At 45.6% G+C, this 24,041-nt stretch overlaps 2 protein-coding genes across 3 annotated transcripts in view; one reads left to right on the top strand and one right to left on the bottom strand.

Moving 5' to 3' along the window:
• Positions 1–14,836, top strand: part of LOC141065362 (probable G-protein coupled receptor 139) — a 51,846-nt gene extending 37,010 nt beyond the window's left edge. The window contains exons 1-2 of one of the 2 annotated variants that reach the window (XM_073557806.1): positions 3,694–3,769; positions 13,385–14,379. In XM_073557806.1, coding sequence (XP_073413907.1) covers positions 3,694–3,769; positions 13,385–14,379 — 1,071 coding nt within the window. Of the gene's footprint in view, positions 1–3,693; positions 3,770–13,384 lie in introns of those variants that run through there. The other variant, XM_073557805.1, reaches the window with a different exon arrangement.
• Positions 14,382–24,041, bottom strand: part of LOC141065364 (uncharacterized) — a 30,346-nt gene continuing 20,686 nt past the window's right edge. Inside the window, exon 2 of the mRNA XM_073557807.1 lies at positions 14,382–16,524. Coding sequence (XP_073413908.1) covers positions 15,658–16,524 — 867 coding nt within the window. The 3' untranslated portion in view covers positions 14,382–15,657. The remainder of the gene's footprint in view (positions 16,525–24,041) is intronic.

Below are 24,041 nucleotides of genomic sequence, written 5' to 3' on the forward strand. Positions count from 1 at the left end.
CATCTCCAGGAAGCCTAGTAGGCTGCTACAGCTACGTGAGTCCCCACGTTAGGTAATTGAGAACCTGACACTAGCTACTTAGTGCCTTTAGTTGGCCTGCCAAATAATAAAGAAAAAAATCAGCCAAAGATGTCTCCTCACATTGTTTGGGCCTCTGGAGGATAGCTCGATTTACCTCTTATGAATGTGGAAATGAATGAATTAAGTGTTGTGAAGAAGGTTTTGGGGACCGGTACCGCGCTGTGCTTCAGATTATAGCCACATTTTGGCATCAATATCATCTTAATTAAATTAATGCGGCCTGGGACTGAAAACGGAAAATTTCCCCATAGATTAAATTTAAAGTTAGTATTTTCTATCAATGGGAAAATATTAGATAGAGGATCACTTTTACTGTCCTGGTATTTTAAATGAGTAACTATGGGCAGAGGTGATGGGGAATCTAGGTGGACTGTAGGTCCGTGGGTGAGAGGCATTAATGTCAACTTATTCCAGTTTATGGAGAGACCAAAAAATCTACAAAATGTGTCTATAGTAGAGACCACATGAGGTAAAGTGTCTCCAGCCTGGTCCACAAAAATGATCATGTCATCTGCATACAATCCAATGGTGTCCGGATAGCTGTATCAATCTTCAAGTTTGACATTTGTCCTCTCTTCCTTCTTCTAGTCGACTGTTCTTGTCTCCTCCATTTTCTAGATTGGACATTGGTTCTCTCCTCCTTCTTATAATCTGGACATTGGTTCTCTCCTTCTTCTTCTGGCCATTGCTTGAGTGAAGGTTCAAACCCTTAAACCCTTGCTTTGTTGTCAGCTTTTCCGTGCGCCGAGTCACAACAGATACACCTTATCTCCGGGTGTTTAGTTTCTGCTATCCTTGCTTCAGTCATTTTAGGGTAACAAGTGTTTTCATTTTCTCATTTCTCTGCCCTATCACCTTTCGATTGCGGCTTTATATACTTTCCCCCTGCTGATATTTCCTGCTGGTGATATTCTCATTTGAATTTCCAACCATACTGCTGTAGTTTAAGCCAGTCAGTGAAAACCAGCTGGGGTTTATGTCTATGCTGTGTATGTTCTTTATCCTGTGCCTATCGTCTGCTTCTTTTTAGGAAGTAAGCAGCATATTCTTTAACAGGACGCACTTAATCCTTTATTTTGTATTTTGTGGTTTGTTTTACTCGCTCTGGGATCTCTATTTCAGCACACTTTTCCCTCTGTAGGTAATTTTCACTCTGCTGTGCCATGTGGTTCTTTAGGAGGAACGTGAAGCACCAGACTGCCTTTCAAGCAGCATAGGCCCAAGTTGCCTTCCAATAGTCTGCGGTTAGGGCCATCTCAGCTCATGCACCAACCACTAGTGACTGCAGGGTCAGGATCTCTAGGCTGTACAGGAACTCTTCTTTACTTCGCTACTTTGTCTTCCGATCTGGACATTGCTTCAACCTCCTTCTTCTGACGACATCGTTGCTTCTCTCCTCTGTCTTCTGGTTATGTCATTGCTTTTTTCCTCCTTCTTCTAGTCTGGACATTTGTTTTCTCCTCCTTTTTGCAGTTGGACATTGGTTATCTTCTGCATCTTCTAGTTTGGACATTGGTTCTCTCCTCTTTCTTCTTTTCTGGGGATTGCGTCTCCCATCCTTCTCCTGGTTTGGATATTGCTTCTACAACTTCCTTCTTCTGTCATACCATTGCTTCTCTATTCCGTCTTCTGGTCTTGTCATTGGTTCTCTGCCCCATGTTCTGGTTATGCCATTGCTTCTCTCTTCTATCTTCTGGTCTGGATATTGCTACAACCTCCTTCTTCTGGTCATGTTATTGCTTCTCTTCTCTGCATTTTGGTCCATCTCATTGGTTCTCTCCTCCATATTCTGGTCTGGACATTGTTTCTCTACTCCTTCTAGTCTGCTTTTGTCATCACTTCTCTTCATCTTCTGGTGTCATCATGATCTCTCTACTCCGTCTTCCGGTCTAGACATTGCTTCAACCTCCTCCTTTTGGTCTTGTCATTGCTTCTCCTTCGTTTACTGGTCTCTCCTCCATCACTTAGGCTTGTCCGCGTTTCTCTACTCCATCTTCTGGTTTGGACATCTCTCCTCTCCTCCATATTCTGGGCTCAACATCACTTCTCTCCTTTATTTTTTGCTTTTGTCATTACTTTTCTCTTCCATCCCCTAGTCACATCGTTGCTTAGAATCATAGAATCGTAGAGTTGGAAGGGACCTCCTGGGCCATCTGGTCCAACCCCCTGCTCAATGCAGGATTCGCTAAATCATCCCAGTCAGATGCCTGTCCAGCCTCTGTTTGAAGGCTGGATCTCTTAGCATTTTGCCGCTGCTCTGGATTATTGGATGCCAGATTACAGAGCTGTTACGGTGTATCCTACTTTATTGTTCGCAGGTGTTGAAATGTATTAGTGTTTCGGAGCAGTCACACATTAGGGGGTAGCTCAGGTAAGAGGTCTCTTGGGGTCTTGCTGATTAGACCGTGACAGGTGCTGACATAATAACACTCGTGCTGGGATGTCACTGTCAGTATGTAAAAGACCCACTGGGAGAATCGCACTAAACGTACCCAGTGGACGCCTACCGCAACCTGCGGTGACCAGTCTGAGTGGTGAGATGGATATGAGGAGCATCAAAAAAGACAGGAGAAGGATGGGGCAATGAGGAGGGGTGATATAAGCATCATATATAACAGTGGTGTATTCTCCTATCACCAGCAGTATAGTAAGACATCAGTGCAGAGGGGACCATAACTGGAGACCAGCAGGGTACAGGCAGGAGAGGGGTCATTGGAAACTAAAGCAGCAATTAGTGAGGGCATTGTATATAACTGGAGAAGGGCAGCAGATGTCAGGCAGTGTGTAGGGTGTATAACTGGAGAGGGGCAGCAGATGTCAGGCAGTGTGTAGGGTGTATAACTGGAGAGGGGCAGCAGATGTCAGGCAGTGTGCAAGGTATATAGCTAGAAAGGGGCAGCAGATGTCAGTCAGTGTGCATGGTATATAGCTAGAAAGGGGCAGCAGTCAGTCAGTGTGCATGGTATATAGCTAGAAAGGGGCAGCAGATGTCAGTCAGTGTGCAAGGTATATAGCTAGAAAGGGGCAGCAGATGTCAGTCAGTGTGCATGGTATATAGCTAGAAAGGGGCAGCAGATGTCAGTCAGTGTGCAAGGTATATAGCTAGAAAGGGGCAGCAGATGTCAGTCAGTGTGCAAGGTATATAGCTAGAAAGGGGCAGCAGATGTCAGTCAGTGTGCATGGTATATAGCTAGAAAGGGGCAGCAGTCAGTCAGTGTGCATGGTATATAGCTAGAAAGGGGCAGCAGATGTCAGGCAGTGTGCAAGGTATATAGCTAGAAAGGGGCAGCAGATGTCAGGCAGTGTGCAAGGTATATAGCTAGAAAGGGGCAGCAGATGTCAGGCAGTGTGCATGGTATATAACTGGAGAGGGGCAGCAGATGCAGGCAGTGTGCATGGTATATAGCTGGAGAGGGGCAGCAGATGTCAGGCAGTGTGCAGAGTGTATTACTGGAGAGGGGCAGCAGATGTCAGGCAGTGTGCATGGTATATAGCTGGAGAGGGGCAGCAGATGTCAGGCAGTGTGCAGAGTGTATAACTGGAGTGGGGCAGCAGATGTCAGGCAGTGTGCAAGGTATATAGCTAGAAACGAGCATTAGGAAGACAGTCAATATGGTGATGGAAGAGGCGTGGATCCGGACGGTGCAGAGGCTCTTCTACCCCATCATGTGTGTATTCGGGATGCCAGGTGAGTGTTTTCCCGATTAATAGAAGACGTGATGTGAATGATCCAGAGTCTCATTTAACAATCATCATGGAGAAGAAGGGCACAAAATCCTCACAAGCTCTCATTTTTCAACAACTTCATAATTTACCCGGAAGTATGTTGCGGTGTTCCAGCACATAGTTCACCGGCGCATGCGCACTAATGCTTTTCGGCTTTGACCGCAGTTGGGCAAAGCATACTGCGCGTGCGCGAGTCCCGATTGCAATGCGCATCCGCATAATATGAAGGTGAAGTAGGGAAATTCCCTGAAATATTGCGGACAGTGGCCAAGTAGGGGTGGAGGAAAGGACCTGAAACACCGCTCATCGGACCGGACCCAAGTCATATAAATACCGTGCCAAAATGAGGTGACAGATTCCCTTTAAGGCTAGAATCACACTTGAAGTTTTTGGTGCAGTTTTTTGCGCTAAAGCAAGGAGCAGATTTAGAATGAATGAAACATGAAAAGGAAAGACTTCTGACGTCTACTTCTCCTCCTGCTGGATCCATCTCTGGATATGACACCAAAAACAATCTTTATGTGGTCAGTATAATCGGGGGCTTTCTTTAAGACTTTTTTATAGGTTTGAGGGCACCGTATCTAATAGGCTTTGTTGTTCATTGCCTTGGGACATCTTCATCACGTCTTTAATCTTGTCTCATTCAACATATTGGGCGCTCATCCAGGATCTCATTAGATGAGGTAATATGCTCATTATTTTGTAAATCAAAACATTCAAGGGTGAGATGCGAGTTTACAGTCATGGAATATAAAACAAGTACAATGTGAGATTGATATATAGGGGATAGAGGACACTGCCTCCGAGGACTTAGAATCTGGAGGGTGCGGAGGAAGGAGACACCAAGTCAAAGGGTTAGAGGAGACGCTCAGTAATGAGGTGGCAGTGGGGCTACTGGAGGTTGTAGACTTTCCTGGCTTTTCAAGTTGCATTTGAAGGCATCAACTTGGAGGACAATCTGATGTGCTTGAGTGTCCAGTTCCAGAAAATGGGGGAAGCACAGGAGAAATCTTGGAGCAGATTGTGTGAAGAACACAGGAGGAGACCAAGAAAGGTCATCTTCTGAGGACTGTTTACGTGTGTTTGTGTGGAGGGAGAGAGGAGATAATATGTAGGGGTATCGGAATCAATTTATGGATTTATCCACCCCGTTTCCTTTTGTTCTGATGGTTATCAAATGAGTCTCGCAGCAGCCTACTCCGCTCTCCCGAAAGAGAGTTGATGAATGCTTGAATGAGCTGAACGATTACTGTTGACTGAACAAACTTTGATGCGTATGGGGGAGTTGGAAGAGTCAGCTGTTGGCTGAATGAGCGTTCATGTGTATGGAGGAGTCAGGAGAATCAGATCTCATCCTAACGAGTTTTTATGGGGAATTTAAATATGCAAATAGCCTCTTCAAAGTGGAAAAGATCTTGAATTCTACCACTGCATGGGCTCCTAGGTTTAAACCCTTGAGCTTGTGTTTTGTGGCTGGCTTCTCTCTCTGCCGAGCCACAACAGACACAACTTTTCTCCGGGTGTTTAGGATCTGCTATTCTGACTGCAATCTGTTTAGTATTACACAGATGTTTAATTTGTCTGTCCTATCACCTTTCTGGTGCGGCTTTATATTCTTTTCCCCTGCCGGCATTTCCTGCTGATGATAGATTCATTTGGATGTTCATACATTCTGTTGTTGTTGTTTAAAGCCAGTCAGTGAAATTCAAGCTAAGGTTTTTCTCTTTGGTGTTATTGTACTTCACCCTGCACCTATCTTTTGTTTCTTTTTAGGAAGTAGGCGGCATATAATCTACTGTTAGATTATATGCCGCCTACTTCCTAAAAAGAAACAGAAGATAGGTGCCGGGTGAAGTACAATTTGTACTGTATTTGTATTTCATGGTTTATTCTACTCACTTTGGGATATTTTTATTTCAGCACACTTTCCCTTTTGTAGGTAATTCACACTCTGCTGTGACCTCCGTTTGTTTCATGAGGAACATGAAGCAACTCGATGGCCTTTCAGGCAGTTTTGGTCCGAGTTGCCATCTTCGAGTCTGGGGTTAGGGCTACCTCTGCTGATGCATGAACCATTAGGGACTGTGAGGTCAAGATTAGAGATGAGCAAACGTGTTCAGAAAACTCTTGCCAATCTCAAATTCGGCACGAACGTAGCACATTCGTATTTGTTTTCACAAGCATTTTTACTCAAAGTCTGAAAAAGTCGGTCACAGTTTAGTAAATCACATCACGTTTCCACTAATGCTTTTGTATGACTTTGGCTAGGATAGTGCTGCGCTTTGATGAGGTGAGGGGGTTGTGGAGGGGTAGAGGAGTGTCTGAAGATAATACAGGAGTGGCGAACGTTTTTATTTTTCACTTAAATTTATGTGTGTTGATTCCGGCAACCAATCAGGGTGCGGAAACCATCCACAGCATGATGACACAAGGTCGTCTGATTGGCTGTCGAAGTCACATATTCCTGGCCATGTAAAAAGTGGACATCTTATTTTGCTGACACCATTTGCTCAGTGTCACTGTGCAGAGAGATTGCTCCTTTGCTAGTGCTGGTACTGCGTGGTCCTGTGTGAAATCGATCTTTCAGCATCAAAGTAGATTGTTCAAAAACTGTGTGGCAGTCTCCGGAGGCCCCGTTAGCTACTCCAAATCATTTGTGCTAAAACTGTGTTTCAGTGGCAAATCAGAATGCCAGATTCCCACGTAAAAATTGTAAAATATAACAGTGTTGTTCAGGCACACTATCTAAGAAAATAAATAGTGATTGTTCATTTAGTGACAGGTGACTGACAGCTGTGGGCCTAAGGTTGTGAAAGAGAAGGTAACAAGAGGGGAAGGGTACATACAACATGAGCGGGAAAAAGTGAGGTTGTGGTTGAAGGAGGTATAGGCTTTGTGTTCGACGTGTACGTGATTTAAGTGTTAATGTGAATGAAAGCTCAACTGAACAAACACGTCTCGTCCTATCCAAAGAATACTGAAAATATCTGTTACTGTCCGGCCTACTCGAAACATTTTCTTTGGCAGCCATACAGCAGTACATCTTGTAGATGAGGCTCAGAAAGAGCATGTGCTCCAGTGGTTGGCAAATGCTGAATCAAGTGACCTTTCCTTCTCTTCCTCCACCTTAACATCACACACAGTACAATACTCAGAGGTGGCACCCCAATCACCCTTGTTTCCTCCTGCATCAAAAATTTCCAAACGCCCAACTGACTGTGAGGAACCTCATATGGGCCATTCTGAAGAGCTATTCTCAAGGCTGAAAGTGATCCTGATGAGACTCAGAGGCGCATGTGGACTTTACTGTCATGTCAGGGCAAGAAGAAGAGGAGTGTGACTCTCAGGGTGAGGAGCGTGAGAACAGAGAGGATGACGATGAGGTTGTAAATCCCACTTGGTGTGAACCCACAGGTATGCACTGAGTAGCTCAGCAAGGGAAGTGGAGGAGGAGGAAGATGAGGTTACATTGCGTCTTTCCACACAGACATGAATTAATTCAATCACAACAAGCACTGCATCCTCAGCCTCAACTCTGGCCAGCACCGGTCAAGAGAGTGCAGTTCGCTGGGGCAGCAAGGGTTGCCTAGCCTGAATGATTTTTGAGACCACCAAGGATGACCCAACACACGTTATCTGTCAAATTTGCAAAACAAAAATCTCAGTAGAGGCAAAAAGTGCAATAATTTGGCAACCACATGCATTAACCCGGCACATGCACGATCAACATGCCTTAACGTGGGAATCTCACTGAGCTAAAATGCGGACAAGTGGGCCTCGCCAACCACTAGCCATCCCATCAACCTCATCTGCTGCTGCTTCTTCATCCTCTGTCACCATTCCAAGTCTTCTCACACATGTCTCCAGCCACAGAAACTACAATTGTTTCCTCACCACAGTCGGAGTGAGTGAGAACCAGTCAGCTGTTATGGAAGTAGGCATGAATGCTGTTTTTGTGTCACCTAGCACAACACATCTTTCTCAATCCACCATAAAATCTCTGCCTGCACCTCCCCCCCGGTCCAGCAGTTTGTCCTTTTCTCCATACTACACCCTCTCTCAGCACAGCAGCCAGCTCTTGGTCCTGCAGTTGTGGTTGTGGTCACGTAAAAGAATATTTCCTACCAAACTCATGGCAAAGATAAGAGTTTGGACACCAACATTTTCAATCCATTGGCCATGGAAATGCTGCCTTTCCGCCTTGTAGATACAGACAGTTTCCTAAAGTTGATGGCCATTGTAGTCCCCAGTACCAGTTGTCCAGTCGCCATTACTTCTCTAAGAAAGCTGTTTCTTTGGTACACCAGCATGTCACCGACATCACTCTGAAAAAATCTAAGTCTTCCAGGGTGCATTTCGCTACTGACACCATGACAAGCACACATGGGAAGGGGCATTACAGCTCATTGACTGGGCACTGGGTGACTCTGGTGGCATTGGGGACAGGGGGTCAAGGGGTTGCTCCACAAGTCTTTGACTCCCCAAGACTTGTGGGACAATCCTCTGTATCTAACAGTTCCTCCACTGCTTCTGCATCCTCCACCTCCTCTAGGACCTCCACCTGCACCTCAACCTCTCCCTTAATCAAACACGAGTTCCAACAGTGCAGACAGAATCTCCCCCACTTCCTTTTTGCACAGCCAGGGCTCACTACAATAAGGTAGTGTTAAAAAAATATGACTTGGAGATTGCATTCACACAGCTCAAGAGTTGTGGAGAGTTATCCAGGACAAGTTAGAGCAATAGCTGTCTCCACTAAACATGGAGCCAGGGAAGGCCATGTGCGATAACGGTGCAAACCTGGTGGCGACCCTACGCAGTGGCAACCTCACACATGCCTTGCATGGCTGAGTCCTCAACCTGGTGGAACAGCAATTTATCAGCCACTATCCAGGTCTGGATGCGTTACTGCAGAAAGTACCGTTGTTGTGTGCTCACTTCTCATGATCGCACCCCACAGGTCATCAACTTTCACCGCGATAGTGGTCCTTCGGCCTAACGGTTAACCGTTTGATTAACAATGTTCTGACACGATGGAATTCTACTCTGCACATGCTGCAACAGCTGTGGCAGCAGCGATGAGCCCTGATAGTCTGTCCTTTTGTATGGCTTGGGCCAACGCAGTACGAACATGGTGCAAATCACGTTTGCGGAGTGGGCACAGGTGAAGGACCTCTGCACCCTTCTGCACAATTTTGAAATGGCTACTAAGATGGCTAGTGCTGACGATCCTGTCATCAGCATCAATATTCCTGTCATCTACATACTGGAGCAGACTTTGAATAGTCTGCGGGAGGAAGCAGAGAAGGATTTGGAAGGGATATCTCAAATTTCTGGATGGTCGTCACACAGGCGGGTGTCATGGGAAGATGACTTACAGCGATCAAGAGGGACTCATGGGATCAGACAAACTGTTAGTGAAGAGTGAAAATGCAGGAGCCGAGGAACAAACTGAGGATGAGGTGATGGAAGCGCAACAGTAAGGAGATGAAAGGATAATGTTCCGCTCTCTGTTGTCCGTGGTTGGTGGAAGGGGATGGAAGAAGCAACTTTGAGTATTACCCTACCACCAACAGAGCATGGATTTGGACCTCTTGGAGGTGTAGGCGCGCAGTTATGCACTACAGCGGTGGTGGTGTCGCATAATCGCGCGCCTACACCTAGCTCCCCTGACATCATATCTCCAAGCAAACCCCCATCACTTTAAGCTCTAGCGTTGTTTGAAAAAGACCCGGACAAACGTCACACGCTACTTGATTTTTTTGCCAATCACATAAATCTTTTGTTTCTTCAATGTGGTGTAAATACTTACAAATATTAAATATTTTTTAAATGACTGAGAGTGCAGCTGATTTAACTCTTACTCGTTGGATCTTGGAAACATCCAGTTCATCTAGCACCTCCCTCTTTCTACAAACTGTGTGCGCCTCCTTCCTATTTTTCATATGTATGGGGAGACGGGAGAGATAGGAACTGGCCAAGCGTGCGTCCATGTTCATGGGGGTATAAGGAGAGACAGCTGTCATTAGTATTGGGGAATCATGAGGGATAGCTGTTGGCTGAGATAAGTCTTCATATGTAGGGGGAAGTCGGGATAGATAACTCTTGGCTGAATGAGTGTTCCTGTGCATGGAGGCATTGTGAGAGATGGCGGTTGGTCAAGATAAGAGTTCAGGTGATTAGGGATCTTGGGATGGAGGAGTTCAGAGAGACAGCTGTTAAACGAACTGATTGTTCATGTATATGACGGAGTTGGGAGAAACAGCTGTTGGCCAAGCCAATCATTCAGGAAGAAAAAAATGTTTATAAAATGGAAAGAGGGAGGCATATCTAAAGAAGAATATAATGCTGTCTGCAGAACCTGCAGGGCACAAATCAGAATAGCTAAAGCTGAAAATGAATTGAGGCTTGCAAGAGATGTCAAAAGCAATAATAAAGGATTTTGGGGATATGTCAAAAGTAAAAGAAAAGTCAAAGATGCTATAGGATTTTTACAGGATGAAAAGGTAAGACAGGATGTTGAGAAGGCTGAACTTTTAAATTCCTATTTTGCATCTGTTTTCTCTCAGAAAGGAAATGTAACATCAACTGTTATTCACTGTCCTATTAAGGGAATAGAAGAATCCAGGATATCTATAAACAGAAAGATAGTGAGGAAACACTTAGCTAGCCTAAATGAATTCAAGTCTCCAGGTCCAGATGAATTACACCCCAGAGTACTGAAGGAGATAGCAGAAGAAATTTTTGAACCCCTCTCTATAATCTTTGAAAATTCTTGGAGAACAGGAGAAGTGCCAGAAGACTGGAGAAGAGCAAATGTTGTTCCTATCTTCAAAAAGGGGAAGAAGGTGGACCCAGGTAACTATAGGCCGGTGAGTCTGACTTCTATACCAGGAAAGATCTTTGAACAAATTATTAAACAACATGTATGTCAATACCTGGATAAGAATGAAGTGATTAAACAGAGTCAGCATGGGTTTGTAACTAATAAGTCATGTCAGACTAACTTAATTTCCTTCTATGACGGTATCACTGATTGGGTGGATCAAGGAAATGCTGTAGATATAGTATATCTTGACTTCAGCAAAGCATTTGACAAAGTCTCTCATACAATCCTTATTGAAAAAATGATTAAGTATGGAATGGACAAGGCAACTGTTAGGTGGATTCATAACTGGCTTAGTGATCGGACCCAAAGAGTGGTCGTAAATGGCTGCACATCCAGTTGGAAGAATGTCTCAAGTGGGGTACCACAGGGCTCTGTCCTGGGCCCTGTATTGTTCAACATCTTTATCAACGATTTAGATGAAGGAATTGAGGGTAAACTGATTAAATTTGCTGATGACACAAAGCTAGGAGGGATAGCTAATACTAGAGAAGAGAGAGAGAGGATTCAAAAAGATTTAAATAAACTGGAGAAGTGGGCAGCAACTAACAGAATGGTTTTTAACAGGGAGAAATGCAAAGTACTACATCTGGGCAATAAAAATGGAAAAAGCATATATAGAATGGGAGGAATAGGGCTAAGTGACAGCACATGTGAAAAAGACTTGGGTATACTAATAGATCACAGACTGAATATGAGTCAACAGTGTGATGCAGCAGCAAAAAAGGCAAATGCAATTCTAGGATGTATTAACAGAAGCATACAGTCTAGATCACGTGAAGTCATTATTTCCCTCTACTCCTCTTTGGTCAGACCTCATCTGGAATATTGTGTCCAGTTTTGGGCACCACATTTTAAAAAAGACATCAACAAACTGGAGCAAGTTCAGAAAAGAGCGACCAGAATGGTGACCGGTCTGCAAACCCTGTCTTATGAGGAAAGGTTGCAGGATTTGGGAATGTTTAGTTTGCAAAAGAGAAGACTGAGAGGAGACTTAATAGCTGTCTACAAATATCTAAAGGGCTGTCACATTGTAGAAGGATCAACTTTATTCTCATTTGCACAAGGAAAGACTAGAAGCAATGGGATGAAACTGAATGGGAGGAGACACAGATTAGATATTAGAAAAAACTTTTTGACAGCTAGAGTGATCAATGAGTGGAACAGGCTGCCACGAGAAGTGGTGAGTTCTCCTTCAATGGAAGTCTTCAAACAGAGGCTGGACAGACATCTGACTGGGATGATTTAGCGAATCCTGCTTTGAGCAGGGGGTTGGACCAGATGGCCCAGGAGGTCCCTTCCAACTCTACGATTCTATGATTCTATGATTCTATGATTCATGCGTATGGGGCAAGTCAGGAGAGACAGCTGTTGGCTGAATAAGAATTCATGAAAGAACTCTCAGTAGAGTAAGTGTTCATTTGTATGAGAAGTTAAAGCAGATGACTTTGATGAACGCGAATTCACGTGTGGTGGGGCTTCGAGAGGTAACTCCTGCATGAATGAGCATTTGTGTGTGTGGGGGGTCAGGAGGAATGGCTGTTAGATGTATAAATGTTTGACTGCTCCTTAGCTATGGTGTAGTGAGAACTCAAAATACCTTTAACATAAATGTGCCATCACATCTGATGTAGCAGCGGTTTGCGGTAAAGCCCTTAGATCACAAACTTGTGGTATTCTAACATCCAGACATACAATGGAGGTGTATATACAGGGGTCCTGGTGAACATAATATTGTTAGTCGGAAGGTGGCCAACTGTTTGGGACCACACTGGTCTGGGTTAGCTCCAATACATCCTACACGTAGTGAACCACCTCCCCCACTGTAAGCATTGACTCAGGTAAAAGAAGGCGCTTCAGCATCCAGTAATGATCAACCTGCTTTACTGTGGTCCCACAAATACAGGAGCAGCAGCAACTTTTGCACGTTGGGTATTTGTGATGCTGGTCTACTCTATGGGTGGAAACGTTGCTGCTGCGCCTGTATTTATGGTGCCACAATAAAGCAGGTTGATTGACGATGAAGCGCCTTCTTTTACTTGGATTTTGCTTGGGTAAAAGGCATCATCCCATATTTTGTATTCGTGCATCTACATGTTAGTGAGGCTCGATGCTCTTATCACCGCTATTGTTATAATTCATTGATTGGCCTAAAGTTTCATGTATAAGATCTTTAGATTTTGCCCACTTTCATCCCTCCATCTTCATCTCTACAGTGTTACTCCTCCACCTTCAGCCCTCTATATTCACTTCTCCACCATGAACTTTCCAACACCCCTCTCGATCTATACCTTTATCATCACCTCGCGCCATATTCACTTCTCACCCTTTAGCTCCCTACTTTCTTCTCTCCACTATCACCTACCCTTCACTTTATTTATTACCTTCACCTCTCCTTCACTTTCATCTCTCAATCTTCACCCATGTTTCCTTTTCTGCCTTCATCTTTCTCCCTCTAACTCCACCTTCATCATCCCATCTTCACCTCTCCACTTTCACCTCATTCACTTGATCCATTTATTGCAGTGGGCTACTGTTCTGAAGGACTGAATCTTAGGGCAAAACACCTACTTATGGTTATGATCGCTGCTCAGGAAGGTTTGCAGTTCTGCTGATGTTTGGTGTCACTGGTCCTATAAAGCTCATGATTTATTATAATCGTGGCTGACTGGGGTTTCTCTCTCTTTGCAGCCAGCCTGGTGACCATGGCCGTACTGTGGAAGGGGAACCTGGACATGTCCAAGTCCATTATCTACTATCTGGTGTCCTTAGCTTTGGCCAATTTCCTGCTCATGCTGGTGGTGACGGTTTTCCGAGATATCTTCTACTTCTATGTGGATATTACACTGTGGTGGCCTGAACCCTCCTGTGGGATCAGTAACTGGATCTACTTCACATGTGTCTACTCCCTCACGTGGCTCACCGTGGCCTTCTCAGTGGATCGTTACATCATCATATGTTGTATGAAGCTGAAGCTCAGGTTTTGTAAGCCATCTGTAACGCGGTGGGTCATCATTGCAGTATGTGCATGCGCTTTCTTGGTGGCCATGCCTACCTTCTGGATGTATGTATCAGTCCGTACCACCCAACCAGATGGGAGTCTCTATCACATTTGTTCCCTGCATCGCAATCTGAGCTCAATACCTTTCTTGTCAGTCTACGACCACATTCAGACCACTGTTTGGATAGTCTTCCCGCTAGTATCGTTAGTCTTAACCAATGGCTTAACAGTGTGGCATATCCATGTAACAACTAGAGTGCGACAAAGCCTGAAGTGGTCATCTACAGGAAAGCAATCTGAGGACCCAGAGGTGGCAAGGAGGAAAAAGTCTGTGACTCTCCTGGCAATGATATCCATCTCGTTTCTTGCTCACTGGTTGCCTAAAATGGTTGTCAAGGTGTTGGAAAGGTTCACGTATCCGCCGGTCAACCGCTATGACTTCTACCATCCGGTGAACGTGGTGCGGATGCTGTGTAACATGCTGATTGTCTCCAGCTCCTTCAGTAATATGTGCATCTACTCCCTCACAATCATCAAATTCAGGGAGGAACTGTTCAGAGGAGCCAAGTCTGTCCTAACCTTCCTTTGCCACAATCCTTGCGCGCCTTTCCCTTCCACCAAACCTACACAAATATTCACAATACAAGACACCACACAGCTGACGGCGGCCATGGAAGACAAGTAATAGAGGGAGATATCTGATTTATCATCTCACGGGGGAGGAGGGCTGCTGAGACAAAAGACACAGCAGAGTGGATGAAGGCACATTCACGAGCGAACACAATGACCCTGAGGGCTTTTACTTCATTTTGACAAATGTGGGGGCACAAGAAAACGTGGGTCGAAAATGGATGACCGGTGCCAATGAGACACGAAGGCGTATGGACATGTGGAACGGAAGGACTTTGGTAGATGAAATGTCTCTTATGGTATGGGGGTTGAATCATGTAAAGTATTGCCCTCCTGGAAGAGAAGTTGGGGCTCCATGGGGTATAGTGAATGTGGAGCACCTTGGGACATGGGATATACAGATATATACTGTAGGGTGTGACTTGCTGAATAAACATATCCTTGGCTCCTGAGTATTTATGAAAGTTGTTGAGATTTTTCATAAAATATGGACCACGGGGGGGGGGGGGGGGGAGACAATGATGACTGACAACCGCTCTAATCCATTATCCACTGACAGGAGGAACAATACAGTCACATATACGTCACAGGCAAATCTCAAGACAGGCACTGGCTGATCCAAGACAAGTTCACTCTGCAGGCAATCACATGATGATGGTGGTCATCAAAGGTCTATATTCCTCAGGTGTTCATCCCCTGGAGAGTGACCACTATCTGGACCACGCATGAAACACTGAGGTTGTGCTAATCCTACTATTTTAGTCTGAATATCCGAGTCACCCCCGAATGGTACTGATCATCATCAGGTGCCACCATGATCCAACACATGAAGGCCATAGATGAACTCCACATTGGTGTGGACTGAGTATGGAAACGAGTGATCGGTGTGTCCAGTCTGATGGGTATTTGTGCCAGGGGGTAATGAAGGGGATTTATTCTGCATCCCTGGGCTTCTCCTAATCACTAAGGCTGAGACCTAGGATGGTTATGAAGGGCCCATTAGTGTCTGTAACTACCCAGCATACTGAGTTGTGGGAAGTCGACCGCCTGTCTGTAGATGATGAGTGCTACTCAAGTCCACACGTATTAGCCTCAAACCCTGTATAAGGCATGTACATGTTCAGCTTACAAGTATATTTGGAAGAGATGAGGGGAAGATCCACAGTCATTACTTATTAGGGAGGACAGATACATGACACCAATATGGCTGACAGGAAGTTGAATCTTGTGTTTTGATATATCTAGGACACACGAATTATACAGAGATCTTTGAAGCCATCAGATCATCAGAAGTACATGATAATCGGGGCAGTGCTTCTCCAGGCTTCGCGTGTCATGGATTCGGGAGGATGGCTGCCATCTTGAGCTTCCTCTGGACGTTCCCCACCTCTTCGTGGCATTGTTGCTCCCGCTGTAGTGCCTTGTTCTTTTCTTCAAGTCTCTTCTTCTGCATTTGCAGGAGTCGGTATTGCTGGATGAGATGAAGCAGTTCTTGTCTCAGGCCCTGGTTTTCTTCCTTGACCCTGGTGCTCACCTCCTGAAGAGCCTTCTTGGCCTCCTCCTGGGCCTTCTGGGCCAGTTGGTTGAGCTGCTGCTCTGAGTTGTGTTGGCACTGTGTTTTTTCTCTCAGGAAAGCGCTCTTCACCCTCAGCAGGGCCTCGGCATGCTTCCCTCGATGCGCCATGACTTCATCCTTCAGACGTTTGATGATGGACACTTGCTCCTTCTGCAGTTCTCTCATAGGCTGCAGTTCTAGGAGCTCCTTCCTCAGGGTGCTGAGATCGGCTTCTCTTCGGAGCAGGAGGTCCCGCAGCTTCTGTTCTTCATCAGAAAATTTGAACTCCAGTTCTTGTTTCTGCCGCTGGATGTTCTGCAGCTCCCTCTGGTTCTGGTCGTTCAGGCTGATGATGACGTCCTGGCGTCGCTGGCTTCTCTTGCTCATATATAGCAAGTATTCCTGGCTCTCTACCCGAACCTTTTCAGCCTCCTCCTGAAGGAACTCGTTGTCCCTCCGCAGTTGCTCGAGTCGTCGCCTCAGTCCCTCCTGCTCGACCATAAGCTGGTTGTGTTCATCCTGGAGCTGCGTCTCCCTCTCACTCACCACACGTCCCTTCTCCTCACATCCCTCCTCTCCCTGCTCAGGGGCTTCAGATATGGTGGATTTGGATGGTTTTCCTTGGGATCTCTTCTTTGGTGGCATCTGCAAAATGCACAATAAAAGGCAGAGGGTTATACCAGTACCTATTATTCTGATAGAATACTACCTGCATACACTTCAATGCTTGTGACTGTGCATACTGTATGTGTGTGAGTGTGTGTATATACTCTTCTCAACATTACACCGGAAGAAGTGGTGGATGATGGAGATCAGAGGATCGAGACTTTACTGATCTGTAAATGGTGGAAGCAAGGAAATATTATCACACCCTCTGGCTTATTCAGTCTGGAGTCTAAGCAATGTGCAGAAATCCCGGCACCTCCGGTCTCGGCTGCTGTCACTGTGTACACGTATGTGTGGGCATAGTGTGTATGTGTCAGCATGTACGTGTGTGTATATACTGCGTACATCTGTGTGTGTGTATAGTGTATACATGTGTATAGAGTGGATGAGTAATGTGTGTGTAGCGCTGGAGAGGGTCGATGGCAGTGAGGGACATTCAGCGAACACCCGGGACTGCAGAGTGTAGACCCAGACCCGGAACTGTCTGCTGAATCTGGGACGGTTGGGACCTGTGGACTGTCAGCAGACACCCGGGACTGCAGAGTGCAGACCCGGAACTGTCCACTGTATCTGGGACGGTTGCGGCCTGTGGATTATCAGCAGATACCCGGGACTGCAGAGAGTAGACCCACATCCGGAACTGTCCGCTGTATCTGGGACGGTTGGGACCTGTGGATTATCAGCAGACACCCGGGACTGCAGAGTGTAGACCCAGACCCGGAACTGTCTGCTGTATCTGGGACGGTTGGGACCTGTGGATTATCAGCAGACACCTGGGACTGCAGAGTGTAGACCCAGACGCGGAACTGTCTGCTGTATCTGGGACGGTTGGGACCTGTGGATTATCAGCAGACACCCGGGACTGCAGAGTGTAGACCCACACCCGGAACTGTCCGCTGTATCTAGGACGGTTGGGTCCTGTGGATTATCAGCAGACACTCTGGACTGCAGAGTGTAGATCCAGACCCGGAACTGTCCGCTGTATTTGGGACGGTTGGGACCTGTGGATTATCAGCAGACACCCGGGACTGCAGAGTGTAGACCCAGACCCGGAACTGTCTGCTGTATCTGGGACGGTTGGGACCTGTGGATTATCAGCAGACACCTGGGACTGCAGAGTGTAGACCCAGACGCGGAACTGTCTGCTGTATCTGGGACGGTTGGGACCTGTGGATTATCAGCAGACACCCGGGACTGCAGAGTGTAGACCCACACCCGGAACTGTCCGCTGTATCTAGGACGGTTGGGTCCTGTGGATTATCAGCAGACACTCTGGACTGCAGAGTGTAGATCCAGACCCGGAACTGTCCGCTGTATTTGGGACGGTTGGGACCTGTGGATTATCAGCAGACACCCGGGACTGCAGAGTGTAGACCCAGACCCGGAACTGTCCACTGTATCTGGGACGGTTGGGACCTGTGGATTATCAGCAGACACTCTGGACTGCAGAGTGTAGATCCAGAACTGTCCGCTGTATTTGGGATGGTTGGGACCTATGGATTATCAGCAGACACCCGGGACTGCAGAGTGTAGACCCAGACCCGGAACTGTCCGCTGTATCTGGGACGGTTGGGACCTGTGAATTATTTTTTATTCATTCATTTAAAGTCGGGCCTGCCAGAACTCTCTCATCTTTCTGTATGGTCACTATACGACATCCAGCGTCTGGTGTCTGTAAGGCCGTGTTCACACGGTGCAGAAATACTGTGTTTTTTGTTTTCTGCAGGATCCGCACCAAACTACAGAATAATAATCTTCTCCTCCTTATTTGATGCATTTTTGGTGCAGATATGTATCCGTGTTTTAAGATTTTTTTTAGAATCTTTCATTCTGCACTTAATAAACTATCTGCAGTTTTTTACTTACGTTTTTTAAGCTCCATAGAGGCAAAAAAAAAAATGCCCAGTTCAGCAGCGTCTTTAGACCACAGTTCTCATGAAATCACATCCACTGTGTTTGGAAAATTATACACTGCAGAATTTCTGTGCAAAAAAAAGCAGAAAAAATGCAGCATTTACAATACGTGTGAACATGGTCCAACTGTCCAAGCAAAGCGGATGTGATTTCATGAGATCTGCGCCCCCCGTGATCCACAGACGCTGCTGAACTCGGTTTTGGTGCTTTTTTTCTCTATAAGCTTCTATGTGAAGCTCAAAAAAAAACGCATGTAAAAATAGAATTTGATTTACCTGGTAACTCGGTTACTAAGAACCCTCCGGCACGGCACCACAGGAGGACGTCAGCCACCTTAATAAGGGCAGGAAACACAAAGAGGTCACAAAGCTCATCCCATGTCCTCTGCTCAGTGCTTCTAAATGAGTGTGAATCCTTCAAATAATATTTATCACCGGATTCAAAGTAATACAGTGGGTGCGGAAAGTATTCAGACCCCTTTGCTCAGTATTGAGTAGAAGCACCTTTTGAGCTAGTACAGCCATGAGTCTTCTTGGGAATGATGCCACAAGTTTTCCACCCCTGGATTTGGGGATCCTTGGCCAATCTTCCTTGCAGATCCTCTCCAGTTCCGTCAGGTTGGATGGTGAACGTTGGTGGACAGCCATATTCAGGTCTCTCCAGAGATGCTCCATTGGGTTTAGGTCAGGGCTCTGGCTGGGCCGGTCAAGAATGGTCACAGAGTTGTTTTGAAGCCACTCCTAGCCACTCCTTTGTTATTTTAGCTGTGTGCTTAGGGTCATTGTCTTGTTGGAAGGTGAACCTTCGGCCAAGTCTGAGGTCCAGAGCACTCTGGAAGAGGTTTTCATCCAGGATATCTCTGTACTTGGCCACATTCATGTTTCCTTCAGTTGTAAACAGTCGTCCTGTCCCTGCAGCTGAAAAACACCCACATAGCATGATGCTGCCACCACCATGTTTCACTGTTGGGATTGTATTGGGCAGGTGATGAGCAGTGCCTGGTTTTCTCCACTCAACCAGCTTAGAATTATCACCTAAAAGTTCTATCTTCATCTCATCAGACCAGAGAATTTGATTTCTCATAGTCTTGGAGTCCTTCATGTGTTTTTTTTAGCAAACTCTATGCTGTCTTTCATATGTCTGTCACTGAGGAGAGGCTTCCGTCGGGTCACTCTGCCATAAAGGCCCGACTGGTGGAGGGCTGCAGTGATAGTTGACTTTGTGGAACTTTCTCCCATCTCCCTACTGCATCTGTGGAGCTCAGCCACAGTGATCTTGGGGTTCTTCTTTACCTCTCTCACCTTCTCCCACGATTGCTCAGTTTGGCTGGACGGCCAGGTCTAGGAAGACTTCTGGTGGTCCCAAACGTCTTCCATTTAAAGATTATGGAGGCCACTGTGCTCTTAGGAACCTTGAGTACTGCAGAAACTCTTTTGTAACCTTGGCCAGATCTGTGCCTTGCCACAATTCTGTCTCTGAGCTCCTTGGCCAGGTCCTTTGACCTCATGATTCTCATTTGGTCTGACATGCACTGTGAGCTGTGAGGTCTTATATAGACAGGTGTGCGCCTTTACACATCAAGTCCTATCAGTTTAATTACACACAGCTGGACTCCAATGAAGGAGTAGAACCATCTCAAGGAGGATCACAAGGAAATGGACAGCATGTGACTTACATAGGAGTGTCTGAGCAAAGGGGCTAAATACTTATGACCATGTGATATTTCAGTTTTTGTATTTTAATAAATTTGCAAAAATTCCTACATTTCTGTTTTTTCCAGTCAAGATGGGGTGCAGAGTGCACATTAATGAAAAAAAATGAACTTTATAGAATTTACCAAATGGCTGCAATGAAACAAAGAGTGAAAAATGTAAAGGGGTCTGAACACTTTCCGTACCCACTGTATAAGAAATAATAAAGAAAAAGGTGGGAATTACCCGTGCTGTCATGGAGGGTTCTTAGAAACTTAGTTACCGGTAAGTCTAATTCCATTTTCTCAAATCACCCTCCATGACAGCATCACAGAGGAAATAGTAACTACTTCCTTTGGGAACAAGAATGTTTGTCTCTGAGAGTCCAGTAGGATACCTAGGAAGGTTTTTGTAGTAGAAGGGACTAAAGCCCCCGTTACACACTGCGATATCGCTAGCAATATCGCTGTAAAGTCACCGATTTTGTGACGTTACAACGATATCGCTGCATGTGATACTTACCTCCGACCGGCTCCCCCGCTGGTTATCGCTGATCGCGCGAGAAGCTCCTGGATCATTTCTCGTCGGTCACTTCCTGCGGCGCTTCCTGCTGTGACGACGAGCGACGCGTGGAGCCGGGCGGGAGGACGCAGGATCGCCGCGTCTGACAGGTAAGTAGCGATCCCCATCCCCAGCGATGTCGCTGGTGAGATCTGCCTGAGTGGCAGCTCACTAGCGACCACCCAGCGATTCACCAGCGATCCTGACCGCGTCATATCGCTGGTCGGGATCGCTGGTGCATCGCTAGGTGTAACGGTACCCTGAGTCTGACTTCTGATGGTTCACCAGGGATCCTAGAGATGTCAAGATTTGTATTGTCTTCTGTACATGTTCCATGAGGGCAATCGTTGTGATTAGGGATTTTGCAGATGTTTTCTTTCCTGATAAAAGCAACGACCTCGGCCATGATCTTTGTAAAGATCTGAGGTGCTGATATTTCAAACAGAAGAACGTTGACCTGAACATGGAGTATTTATTTCCCTGGGTGACCGCAAAATTTTAGAAATTTTCAGTAGACTGGATGGATGGGGACATGATAATAGGCGTCCTGTAAATCGATGGTTGCCATTACGAAGTTCTGCTCTATCAAGGGAACCGTAGACTTTATGGGCTTCATCTTGAACCTTCTGTAAATTATGTATTTGTTCAAGAGGTCTTACGTTTATGATGATTCTGTAGACACCACTTGTTCTTTTTACCAGGAAAAGCCGAGAGTAATGACCCCCTTTGGTACTGTAGAGAATACTCCTGAAGAGAGTAACCCTTGCAGACCGGATATCAGGGTGCTTCATAATTTTGGAGAAGAAACATGAGTTAGACTCAGCCTTCGTGAAGGACAGGAGAACTCCATCTTTAATCCTTCTCGGTTGGAGCAAATTGTGTGCCACTGAGGGAGGAACTCTGAAATATGACCTCCTACTATTGTTTGTTCTGTCGTTGGTTCTGGGAGAGAAAACTAATTCTACCCCATCTCCCTTTGGGGCAATTCCACCGGCCTGACTTTCCTTTCCCTCTGTATTGATGGTTTGTTCTTGGGAAGGCCGAAAAGATCTTTTCCTGAAGTTCTTCAGTTCCAGCAAAGCTTTCTTCTCGTCTAAGGTCTTCTCCAGTAAGTCATCCAGAGTTGGTCTGAACATGTACTCTCACTGGAAGGGGATGGAACAAAGCTGAACTTTAGAGGCCACATCTCCGCTCCATTAATTTAACCAGCGTATTGTGAGGTAGCGCTGTCATTTAAGTAGGGGATCACTCGCTTGGCAGCCACAAAATCAGATCTGGCACAGGTTTTCTATAAACACAGAACGGTCCATGCGGTTTATTACACATCATAAACCGATTTTGTGACGTTGCAGCGATATTACTAGCGATATCGCTGCATATGATACTTACCTCCGACCGGCTCCCCCGCTGATTATCGCTGATCGCGCGAGAAGCTGCTGGACCATTCCTCGTCGGTCACTTCCTGCGGAGCTTCCTGCTGTGACGACGAGCGACGCGTGGAGCCGGGCGGGAGGACGCAGGATCGCCGCGTCTGACAGGTAAGTAGCGATCCCCGTCCCCTGCGATGTCGCTGGTCAGATCTGCCTGAGTGGCAGCTCACTAGCGACCACCTAGCGATTCACCAGCTATCCTGACCGCGTCATATCGCTGGTCGGGATCGCTGGTGAGTCGCTAGGTGTAACGGTACCCTTAGGTATACTCTTAATCAGAGAGCAGGGATGAGAGGAAGAGGCATGGAGGAGCGAGTTAACAGATGTTTCTTTGCGAAAAATATTGGTTTCCAAGAAACCACTCGAGCGATTGGTAATCAAAATATCAAGAAAGTCAATGGAGGACTGACTATATTTACATGTTAACTTAATATTCAGCTTGTTGTCATTTAATGTCCCAACAAAATCAAGGAGGTCCCGCTCTGAGCCCTGCCATATCATGAGAGTTTATTACGACTTTTAATACCAATTGGCGGGGCATGCAGGAATCCCTAAAGAAATTTTGGCCCATATTAAAAGAGGATAGATGTTTGGCTAAATGTCTTTTAGACTATCCATCCATCACTTACAAGAAATCACCTAATTTGAAAAATCATATCGTCTGAAGTTATTATCCCGGTCCTCAACCGGGGAGGGCTTTTGGATCCACGGGTCCTCTCTGGGGCTTCTTCCCATGCGGTAGTTGTATTGCATGCCCCAATATGGTACGAGCCACTACATTTGAATCCAGTAATGGTGAGACTTTTTCGATTACGCAGCATATCACCTGTGATTCTTTTGGAGTGGTGTATTATGCCCACTGCCCATGTCCCAAAATCTATGTCGGGTTAACTTCAAGGCCTTTAAAGACTAGAATTAGGGAGCACTATCGCGACATCGTGAATGCCGCAGATATACAGGATACCTCCTCTCTAAAACCGATACCACGGCACTTTAAACTAACGCACGATTGCAATGCTAGTCTATTGAAGGCCTTTGGAATAGATAAGGTGCATGTCGATGTTAGGGGTGGTGACTGGAGAAAGATGCTTGCACAATTGGAAGCACGATGGATATCCAGGATTCATTCTGTACAGCCTGACGGTCTTAATGAAGTTATCAGTTTCGCACCGTTTTTGTAATTTTCTTTTATAAGCTCTGTTTTTCTCTCTCCCCCTTTATCCCCTTCTTATTTTTTAATCTTTGTTTTAATTTTGATTTTAATTTTATCATTATCATTTTTTTTAGATGTTTTGAAATATGGCTGCCTTTGCTCCTGGCTGAATGTTGGTGTGGATGTGGCGTTCCAAGTCTGCTCCTTCCTCTGCGTTATTTGGAGGAAATGTCATGGTTCCACGCTTGTCCCTTTTCCAGTTGTCGCATTTGAAGGAACATATTATTGTTATTATTTTTATATTATATATTACATGTCTCACATCTTTTATATATCATGTGGTCGTTTATCACACATGGACTTGGATGTCCTTTTCCTTTCCTCCTCCTTTGGGGGACTTTCTTTTAAAAATATTTATTGTGATTATTTCATTAATATGATATTCTCCCAATGGCACTACATTGTCTCAGCACTTTTCTTGTTTATTCAATGCATATTCACTCAAATAATCTAGTTTATCGTGTTATTGGTATTGGTACTATATGCTCTAATTAGTAACTAGATTTATCGTTCGCATTTTTAGTCCCCTCTTCCCCTTCATAAAGGGCATGTCTTTATTTGGAAACATAGGGAATTTTTACCTCTATTTAGCGCATGTATTCTGTTTGATGCGGCGTTTCCTGTGCGTGGTCCGGTTTCTGGCGTCGTCATGACGACGCGTCCCTGTGTTGCCGCCTCCTCTCTCCT

Source organism: Dendrobates tinctorius, unplaced genomic scaffold (assembly GCF_039654945.1).
Source record: "Dendrobates tinctorius isolate UK_male_01 unplaced genomic scaffold, ASM3965494v1 ptg000251l, whole genome shotgun sequence".
NCBI classification, from domain to species: domain Eukaryota; kingdom Metazoa; phylum Chordata; class Amphibia; order Anura; family Dendrobatidae; genus Dendrobates; species Dendrobates tinctorius.